We start from the raw sequence: 9,812 nt of genomic DNA, 5'->3' as shown, positions 1-9,812 counted from the left end.
TCAGCAGCAGGTGACCCTACTGTAAGACAACAGCAGCAGCAGCAGCAACACAAGCAGCAGCAGCAACTGCAGCAGCAGCAAAAGCAGAAGTGGTAACGCTCAGCAGAACCGACTACTCGGAAGGCGCGGCGGGGCTCAGAGGAGGCTGCAGCAGCAGCAAATCTGAATGCTGCAGCAACTGCAGCAGAAGCACCAGCAGCAACTACAGCAGTAGAAGCAGCCTGTCGTTGTAGCAATGAAGTTCCTAGTGCATGCTACTGCAGCAGCAGCTGCTGTAGGCGTAGCAGTGGCTGCATCTGTTGCTGCAGCGGGGAGTCCAGAAGGATCTCTGGCAGCTCTGCAGCTGTCTGAGGCAGCAGCTGCAGCGGCAGCAGCAGCAGCAACGGCAGCAGTAGCAGAGGAGGAGGACGCGCTTTTCCCCGAGGCCAATTGCCCTTCTTACCCGAATGCAGATTCCGAATTTGAAAAGGTGGCGTGTTGCGTTTGCTGCTGCTGCTGCTGCTGCTACTTTTGCTGCCGCTGCTACTTTTGTTGTTGCTGCTGCAATACTTGTTGCGAGTTGCTGCTTTCAAACCTGTTATCTGTTGCAGCACAGCAGCAGACATTCACCTAGTTTTGCCTCAGCAGCAGTTGCTGCGGCAGTTGTGCGTCGCCTGGGTTGTTTCTTTTCCTGCATCCACACGTGCCGCGGCTGCTGCTGCTGCTGTTGCTGCTGCTGCTGCTGCTGGGTGCAGGCGGTGTCGGTGGGGCGCCTCGAGGAGCTCTTTCGTCGGCTGCCGCCTGGGGGCTCTTACAGAGGCATTCCTTTGAACAGCAGCAGCAGCAGCGGGGAGACAGCAGCAGCACTTGTGCACAAACACATTGCCTGCGCTTTGGCGCAGCACGAGGACTTCAACGGGGTTTTCGGCGGGGGAGGTGAGCGACCCAGCTAGCTAGCCAGCTAGCTAGCCAGCTAGCTAGCCAGCTAGCTAGCTAGCTAATCAGCTAGACCGCTGCTAGCCAGCTGCTCAGCTAGCTAGTCACGCAATTGGCCGCTAGATAGCTAGCTGTGCAGCCAGCTAACCAGCTAGCCAGCAAGCTAGCCGAATAGCTAGCCACGGATGTCGGCAGCGCAGTGGCTAGCACGCTGGCGGCCAGCTAGCTAGCCATTGCACTGTCTGGCTAGCCATCGCACTGGCTAGCTAACCAGTGCACTGGCTAGCTAGCGAAAGTGCCTCCTGTGGTAGTGAGTAGTGAGCCTGCTGCACTGCAAGGGCCACTGCCAAAGCCAGGTAGCCAACTGCTTGGCTAGCTCGCCGCAGCTAGCTGTGTAGCTAGCTAGCCAGGCAGCTGCTGCAGCGGCCAGCTAGCCATTGGCTGCTCCAGCGGCGATGCTAGATGGTCTCAAAACAGCGCTATAGTCATGGAGGAGCAGCAACTGGCGGATATTACAAAGCTGCTGCTGCTGCTGCTGCTGCGGCTGCTGCTGCTGCTGCTGCTGCTGCTATTTGTGTTGTTTTCTGCTGTTGAGCGTTTTTTCAGGCAGAAGTCCTGTGGGCAAGGCACTTTTCACGGGTCTCCAGGAATTTGCTGCTTTTATTTCGTATGCTCTTTTTCGGACAAACTTCTTCAGGACATTTAAAGAAGACACTCCTCTCAGGTGTACATACACCTCAGCACAATGGGCAGGACTCTGCTTTCTTTTGGCTGTGGCGCAGCTGCAGCATAATAATGCAATTCTTTGCAAATAAAAGGCTTTTGAAATGAAAATCTAAAATATGAGCAGCAAATGCATGCATGCATTTCTAGAAATGAACTAATTACTTTTAAAGAAACATTCAAGTGCCTGTGTTTGGGCTTCCAAGCCATTAAATGGAAGCAAATTCAAGTTCAGAGTCCCATGGGAATAAATGCATGCAAAAAGCATTTAAAAATGACGAAACATACAATTAAGTGGGCATATTTGCATGCATGCACTTGCATGCATGTATTTGCATGCACGCATTAAGTTGGTGTAATTTCAATTGCCTTACTATTCTGGGCTACTGCTGCTGGGAGGCTTCTTTGGGCGCTGTTTGCTGCAGCAGCAGAAGCTGCTTCCTTTGGCTCCCGCCAAAGGGAAAGCTTTCTGCTGCTGCGGCAAACAGGCTCGTTGAAGGGGTGTCTTCTGCTGCTGCTGCTGCAGCAAGCAGGCTCTCTGAACGAAAGTTGTTTGCTGCTGCTGCAGCAAACAGCAGGCGTCCCAAAGGGGTGCCGTTTGCTGCTGCAGCAAGCAGGCCTCCCAGAAGGGCGCGTTTTGCTGCAGCAGCAAGCAGGCTCCCCTTTTGCTGCAGCAGCAAACAGGCTCCCCAAAGGGGAGCCTTCTGCTGCTGCAGCAAGTAGGCTCCTTTAAAGGTCTCTAAATGCGTTTGCTGCTGCTGCGCAGCTGTTTATTGTGTAAGCGTTTGTTTGCTGCTGTTGAGGTGCACAGACACTGCGAGCAAACAGCAGAGGCCCCCTGCGCCGAGGGTGCCTCTTATGCGGCAAGAGGGCCTTTTGGGGTAAGTCATTATTTATATTTTTCTTTAAGCTATTTTTCCATTTCTTTTCTCTAAGCTATTTTTCTATTTCTTTTTTTATATCTCCTGCTGCATCATTCTGCCCCCTTTGCTGCTTGCTTCTGCCTCCCTTTTGCGCCCTGTGGGCGCCTCCAGCCCCCGCAGCCCCGCACCGCTGCTGCTGCTGCTGCTGCTGCTGTTGCTGCTGCTGCAGCTGCAGGGCAGTGCTGCGTACGCGGCCTTTGGAGAGTTTGCTGTATCTGACAGCAGCAAACTGCTGACACAGCCAGACCTTTTGGGAAGACAAGATGTAGCTGATTGGGTCTCCGCGTTGTGGCTGTGGACAAGAGACCGAGGGTAAGAAGCAGCTGAACTTGCGGCTGCTGCTGCTGCTGCTGCTGCTACAGTTGCTGCTGCTGCTGCTGCTGCTGCTGATGTTTATGCCTCCTGCTGCTTCTGCTGCTCAGCAGCTAGCTGCATCTCTTTGTGTCGCTTTAGTCCGTCTGCTGCTGCTTGTGTGTCTGTTTCCTTTTCTGCTGCTCTGCTGCTTCCTGGGCCCGCGAGCTGTCTGTCTGCTGCTTGTTGCTGCTGGCTCCTGGCTGCCTTGTGCGCCTTTGCCGTCTCCTAGCACCCCGCTGCACCTTGCTGCTGCTGCTGCTGCTGCTGCTGTCGCTGCTGCAGCTACGGCGAGGAGTGCGCGCGGTGGCCTCTGGGACGCGGCCTGACCTCACCCCACAAGGCTTTGCAGTCTTGGGACTTTTCAATTGTGGGGTCTGAGGTGTCTCCGCTGCTGCAGGCAGCAGTTGACTACCCCACAGATGCTGCTTCTCTTGCTGCAGCAGCAAACCCGTTCGGGGGCCTCGGCCTGGCGCTCTCGCTGCTGCTGGGAGAAGCTGCCTGCTGCCCTGCTGCTGTTGGGGACTTGAGAAGGTCCCAACAGGACTTAAATAACTTCCCGCGGCAGCAGCCAGTAAGCGTTCACCAGCCAGGAAGCACGGCCGGTGACGCCGCGGGCCAGCAGCAGCAGCTGCAGCAGCAGCAGCAGCAGCAGCAGCCGGCAAGCCTCCCGCCTCCAACGCAGCAGCAGCAGACGATGGCGCTTTTCGACTCTATTATGTCGGGCCGGGGGCCTGTGATGCTGCAGCAAAAGCAAGCAGCAGCAGCAGCAGCAGGAGCAGCAGCAGCGAGCTTGGGGCAGCCGATCTTTGGAGCAGCAGCAGCAGCAGAAAGGCCCCTCTCAGTGCTTTCTGGGGCTCGTATTTTGCTGCCTCCCAACGGGCCCCGGGGAAACGCTTATCCTTTGCCAGTTTCTTCTCCGCTGCTGGCAGCACAGTTTGAAGGTCTTTATTTATCAGTTTTGTCGCTGCTGCTGCCTCCGCGGCCTTTTGCTGCAGCAGACACGAGCAGCAGCGCGGAAGCAGCAGCAGCACCAGACGAGGCCCTCGCCGTGCCAGATCCGCTGCAGCCGCAGGCGCTGCTGCCGCTGCCTGGGGCGGTGGACTGCAGTGCAGCAGCACTGCAGCAGCAGCAGCAGCAAGGAGACGGCGACGCGCCAGAAGCAGCAGCAGCAGCAGCATACCAACTCTTTTGCCACTCGCTCGTAAGAGGCTGCCCCGCCATCAGCAGCTGGGGAGCAGCGGCAGCAGCAGCACAAGGGGACCCAAAAGAAGAAACAGAAGAAGCAAAAAGACAAAGAGCCGCAGACACAACAGACTGCAGCTTTGGCTGCTACGCAGCACAAGACGCTCAGCAAGTGCTTTCCGGGAGGCAGTCTGCTGCTGCTGCTGCTGCTGCTGCTGCTGCTGCTGCTGCAGCACCTGCTGAGGGGGTTCTCCAGCAGTCAAGCAGCTACATAAGCAAAAAGGGCATTGGATGTGCTTTCTTTTGTCAGTAGTGGAAACAAAAAGAAATTAAAACAAAAATAATTAAGATAAAAGCAAGAAACAAAATGTAACCAAATAGATGAAAATGAGATAACTGAACTGAATGGAATCTAAGGGATAAGTGGCAGACACATGCATTTGTTTTGTCTTCTTTTTGCCTGCGGGGGGCTGTTCAAGTCCATTGCTGTTGCTGCTGCTGCTGCTGCAGCACCAGACGTTAAATTTCAGTGTTTTTGCAGGCAGTATGCTGCAAGGAAGTAGCTGCCTGTATACCACAGCATGGGTTATGGGAGCCAGAGGCGGTAGCAGCAAAGATGCTCCTCTGCAGCAGCAGCAAGAGCTGCTAAGGGGCCCGCAGCTGTTTCATTAGCAGCAGCACCAGCAGCTGTGGCAGCTGCGGGGCCTGTAGCTTAGCAGCAGCGAGGCTGCAACAGCAAGTGCAGCTGTTGCAGCTGCAGGGGCTATAGCTTAACAGTAGCAAAGCTGCAGCAGCAAGTGCAGCTGCGGCTTCGCTGCTATTGCGCGAGTAATGGCCCAAGTGAGTTGTTGCTACGTTGCTGCTGCCTTGAGGGGAGCAGCTAAAAGAGAATAAAGTGGATAATTTTGGAGTGTATTCCTCTTGTAGGGTTTAAGGTTTAGGGTTTAGGGTTTCAATGCAGCGCACAGAGACTGCGTGGGCCTCCCAGACCAGGACTTCGACCAGGCAGGGTGGGAAGAGCAGCAAAATAAAAATGCAACGAGAATGTGCAAACGGATTATATCACGTTAAAGGGAGGAGTTGAGGTGTACGTACACCTCAACTCCACGCGGAGGAAAAATCGATTTCGGCTGCCGCTGGCTAGAGCCCAAACCCTAGCCGCTAAACCCTAAACCCTAAACCCTCGCTGACAGGCAAAGCCTCCAAAGCCCCGACCACCCGGAGTTTCTCTTCATCCTTTTACCATTGTTTGCTGTCTTTCCATTGAAGTATTCCCCGGAAACCGCAAACCGTAAACCCTTAACCCTAGCCTCGCCGCACAGTCAGCTGCACGGTTTCTAGATAGCACAGGTGGCAGCAGCTCCTTCCTTCGATTTCCAAGTGTACATACACCCGAAATCCACGTAGTAGACTTTTTCATTGTTAGGAAAACGAAAGAGGCAGAAAGAAGCAGCGCTGCTGCTGCTGCTACTGCTGCTGTTGCTGCTGGTGCTGCTGCTGAACTGCCGACACAGCTCAAAGCAGCAAAGCGTGCTTCGTTGGAGCAGCAGATATTTCTGCCTGTATCCGAGGCTCACCTTGCCTTCTTTTCCCTTCTAATACATTTGCCGTGGTCTTATTCATTGCTGGTTTTTCTTCTGCTGCTGCAGCTGCCGTTGCTGCTGCAGCAACTCGAGCGTCTGTTGCTTGCACTCAATTCAGTGTCTACATCCCCCGCTTCACCTTCGCACGTCTTCCTTCTGCACAGCAACCGCGAATACGCTTACCAGAAGCAACAGCAGCGGTAACAGCAGCAGCGGCAGCAGCTGTAGCAGCTGGTCTTCATGCACGGCCTTCAAGTGCTTCCTCGCCACAGCCCAGACGGCTACATCCTTGGCATCCTTTATGTGCCTTCCCTTTGATTAGTTTCTGCTGCTGCTGCACTTGCTGCTGCAGTTGGAGTTGGTATCAGAGGTCCCTGAGTAAAAGCGGGAGGCCAAGCAGCAGCAGCAGCAGCAGGAGCAGGAGCAGGAGCAGCAGCAGCAGCACAGGTGCCGGCACCTATCTCATAATTGTCAGGCTTTCCCCTTCCGCACAGCAATGCCTGCTGGCCTCACTAGTGGCTGCCAGCTGGCGGCGCTGCTGCTGCTCTGCAGCATTTGCGTGGCTAGCAGCAGCAGCAGCACGCTAGCTCCTGCACTGGGTCAGTCGCTGCAGCCTACTGAGCAGAAGCAGCAGCAGCAGCAACAGCAACAGCAGCAGCAGAAGCAGCAGCAGAAGGAACCATACTGCGAGGAGCCAACAGCAGTGGGCCTGGGCATTGCCTGCCCCCCGAGCAGCTCGCGCCCCATCTCCGCAGCAACTGCTTCCGTAGCAGCAGCAGCAGCAGCAGCAGACCTGAAGCAGCAGCAGCTCATCTTAATAGCAGCAAATGTCCCTATGGGCAGAGACCGTGTCTTTGGCAGCCACGGGGGCCCCCGGCAGGAGCGGCTGCAACCATACATGAGGAGCTTGAAGAAGCTGAATGAGCGGCGGCAGCGTGCTGCAGCAGCCAGAAGCAGCAGCAGCAGCAGCGCGGCCTCTCAGCAGCAGCAGCAGCAGAGCACACACACAGACTTGTCCCTCGCAGACGCAGCAAGAATCCTCAAAGCTGCTCTCGGAGACACTGTAGACCAGCCCCTGACTTTCTCCTTTTTGCGGCGGCTGCTGAACGCCATCAATGTGCCCATTGCCGCAGCACCAAGCCAGCAGCAGCAGCAGCAGCAGAAGGGAGAGGAGAGGCTGGCGCTGCCGCAGGTGCTGCGGCTGCTGCAGGTCGCAGCGGGCGCGCAGACCATCACTTCTGCTGCTCTCGATGGTTTGCTGGCAGCAGAAGCTGTGTCTTTTGTTTTGGGGGAGGAAGCAGCAACTGGAGCAGCAGCAGCAGCAGCAGCAGCAGAGCTGGAGGCCCGCCTCGAGACTCTTGCTGCTGAGTACATCGACGCAGCCACACGCTTCTACGCTGAGGGCACTCCTTATTTGCTGGCGCTGCACAGCAGCAGCAAACCGGTGCGAGACAAGATGCTGCTGCAGCTCAAGCACCTGCAGCAGCAGCAGCAGCAGCCGCTGCCGAAGCAGCAGCAGCTGGACGTGCTGCAGTCCGCGAACTCCATCCAAGCCAGAGCGACCGTTCTCGTGGCACAGAAGCTTCCGCAGTTCGTTGCTGCAGCCCTCAAGGAAAGCAGCAGCAGCAGCAGCAACTACGAGCTGCACATAGAAGTGCTGGAGGGGCTGCTGGTATCTGTGCTGCTGCACACGGAAGCAGCATACATGTTTGCTGCTGCTGACGCGGACGCGGGCGGCAGCCTGGACAGCGCGGAGTTCCTGTGTCTGCTGCTGCTGCAGCAGCTGCACCTGCAGCAGCTTTTGCACGTGGCAGCAGCAGCAGCAACAGCAGCAAATCTTCGCACGACCGCAGCAGTTCTTGACACCCCCTGGACAGGAGAACTGGGGGCGGGCTGGCTCGAGGCTGCGCCGCTGCTGCAGAAGGTGCTGCCTTCTGTTTCCTTTTGTCTTTTTGCTGCTGCAGATGCAGACAGCAGCAGCAGCCTCAGCTACGACGAGCTTTACGAGTTTCTTAATCAGCAGGACTTGCTTGTTGCTGCTGCTACTCAAACCCTTTCGGGCAAGGGCGCCGTGCTCTACCTGTAGAGCAGCAGCTGCTGCTGCGACGCAGCAGCAGCAACCCCTGCTGCAATCCAGCAGCAACTGCCGCTGCGATGCGGCAGCAACAGCAACTGCTGCTGCAATGGTAGCAGCAGGGGCTCCGGGCTTTTTGCTCTCTATTCTTGACAGACCTGCAGCGGCTGCAGCAGCAGCGAGCTGCGGAAATGACGGAGTTTTCGGCTGCTGTAGCAGGTGCAGCTGCAGCAGGTGCAGCAGCAGCAGGTGCAGCAGGTGCAGCAGCTGTAGGCAAAGACCCCGCATAAGGTCTGCAGCACGTCTTGCTGGCACCTAGTCGGGACGGTATTGCTTTAGTGCTGCACGTACAAAATATCTACCAGCAGCGGCAGCAGCAACAACAGTACCTGCTGTAGCACCAGCCTTTCCAGCAGCAGCAGCAGCAGCAGCAAGAGCTGCTGCTGCTGCTGCCAGTGCCTCCCCACTTCAGTGTTGTCAGTCTCCTTTGGTTTTTGCCCTTTCATTAATGCCTCCCTTCCCGGAGGAGTTTGCTTTAGGCAGTTGCTGCTGATTTGTTGCACGTTTGCTGCGGCAGCAGCTGCAGCAGCAGCTGCTGCAGCTGCAGCAGCAGCAGCTGCAGCAAGAGACAACGGGCCCCTATGTCCCACATGAGAAAACACAGTTTATTTTCTCTCTTTGAATTACATTGGTCCCCAACATCTGCGAGTGTGGTTTAGGGTTTAGGGTTTGGGGTTTGGGGGAGGGTTTTAGGATTAGGGTTTTGGTCCGCTGCTGCTGCTGCTAGATATTAATATCTATTCATGAGGCTATTTTTGTGTCTCTTTCGCAGCCGCTCCCGCTTTTTTGTCTGTTTCTTGCTGCTGCTGCAGCTTCTGCTGCTGCAGCAGCAACTGCAGCAGTGCTGTAGCAACTTCATATGCACTAGAACAGCAAGGGCGACACAAGCAGCAGCTGCTGCCTCTACTGCTGCTGCAGTATGTACAAGTTGCATAGATCATTAAAGCAGCAAATAGTGCAGCAGCTGCTGCTGTTACTGCATCTCCTGAAGGCGATGCCTCAATGAGCTTTACAGCAGCTGCTGCGGCCTCAAGAGCGGTAGCAGCACCATCTTTTCAAGGCGTGCTGCACCATTGCAGCTCTTGCTGCAGCCCGTTCAGCAGCAGTTGCTGCTGCTCCCTGCGCCTGCAGAAGCTGCAGCAGCAGCAGCCGCTGCTGCTGCTGGTCACAACGGCGCCTGCTCTGCCGCGTCGTGTGTGACATCTGTGGACGAGTGCTGCAGCAGCTCCGGCAGCCACCAGGGGGCACAGCAGCTGCAGCAGCAGCAGCCGCTGCTGCTGCCGCTGCTGCAGATCCTGCTTCTGGTGCTGCTCATGCTGCTAGTCACACCAGCGCCTGCTCTCCCGCATCGTGCGTGATGCCCGTGGGATGGTGCTGCACCAGCCCCAGCAGCCACCAGCGGTGACAGCTGCTGCTGCTGCTGCTGCTGCTGCTGCTGCAGGTCACAGCAGCGCCTGCTCTGCTGCGTCGTGGGTGACGTCTGTGGGGGAGTGCTGCAGCAGCCCCAGCAGCCACCAGGGGTGGGGCTCAGCAAGCGGCAGCGCAAAAGGACTTATGCGTCTGATGTTTTCCACAAGAGTTTCTTCGCAGCAATTTGCTTCGAAAAGAGCCAGCGGCACGAAGACCCCCGTGCGCTGCTGCAGCTCCTGCTGCAGCAGCTTCCACAGCCGCTGCGGCTGCGCAGCAGCCGCAGCGGCGGCAGCAGCCGCTGCGGCGGCCTGCGGGGAAGCCGCCGGCAGCTGCTGCTGCAGCAGCAGCAGCTGCTGCTGCTGCTGCTGCTTGAAACACCAAAAGGTCGTGGGGCCCCCAGCCACTGCAGCAAGAGCTGCTGCCAAGTGGCGCCGCAGCGCAGCAGCTGCGTGTCTCTTCCAAATGCCCCTTTTGAGGCCAGTGTAGAAGGCGTCGAAGACAAAGAGGCCCCCCAGCAGGCTGAGTGGCAGCAGCAGCAGCGCAGGCAGCAGCAGCAGCAGCAGCAGCGGCAGCAGCTGCGTCACCGGC

The 9,812-nt window shown here is 56.9% G+C and overlaps 3 protein-coding genes across 3 annotated transcripts in view; 2 read left to right on the top strand and 1 right to left on the bottom strand.

The window, feature by feature from the left end:
* Positions 1 to 235: 235 nt before the first annotated feature.
* On the top strand, positions 236 to 4,410 carry ETH_00032125 (chitinase class I, putative; the record flags this gene model as incomplete). The annotated part of the gene is made up of 6 exons (XM_013378001.1): positions 236 to 469; positions 735 to 915; positions 1,522 to 1,639; positions 2,450 to 2,519; positions 2,731 to 2,873; positions 3,198 to 4,410. 6 exons carry the CDS (start codon positions 236 to 238, stop codon positions 4,408 to 4,410), a joined length of 1,959 nt encoding a protein of 652 aa, XP_013233455.1.
* A 1,766-nt stretch (positions 4,411 to 6,176) lies between these two features.
* Positions 6,177 to 7,766, top strand: ETH_00032120 (uncharacterized protein; the record flags this gene model as incomplete). The annotated part of the gene is made up of 1 exon (XM_013378000.1): positions 6,177 to 7,766. One exon carries the CDS (start codon positions 6,177 to 6,179, stop codon positions 7,764 to 7,766), a length of 1,590 nt encoding a protein of 529 aa, XP_013233454.1.
* A 1,490-nt stretch (positions 7,767 to 9,256) lies between these two features.
* ETH_00032115 (uncharacterized protein) overlaps positions 9,257 to 9,812 on the bottom strand; it is a gene marked incomplete at both ends in the record, with an annotated part of 7,457 nt that continues 6,901 nt past the window's right edge. The window contains one exon of the mRNA XM_013377999.1: positions 9,257 to 9,743. Within this exon, the coding sequence (XP_013233453.1) occupies positions 9,257 to 9,743 (487 nt within the window). The remainder of the gene's footprint in view (positions 9,744 to 9,812) is intronic.

Source organism: Eimeria tenella, genomic scaffold, assembly GCF_000499545.2.
Source record: "Eimeria tenella Houghton genomic scaffold, Eth_scaff70, whole genome shotgun sequence".
NCBI lineage: Eukaryota > Apicomplexa > Conoidasida > Eucoccidiorida > Eimeriidae > Eimeria > Eimeria tenella.
Note: the sequence above shows the minus strand (reverse complement) of the source record. Positions and strands in the feature narration are given on the sequence as shown.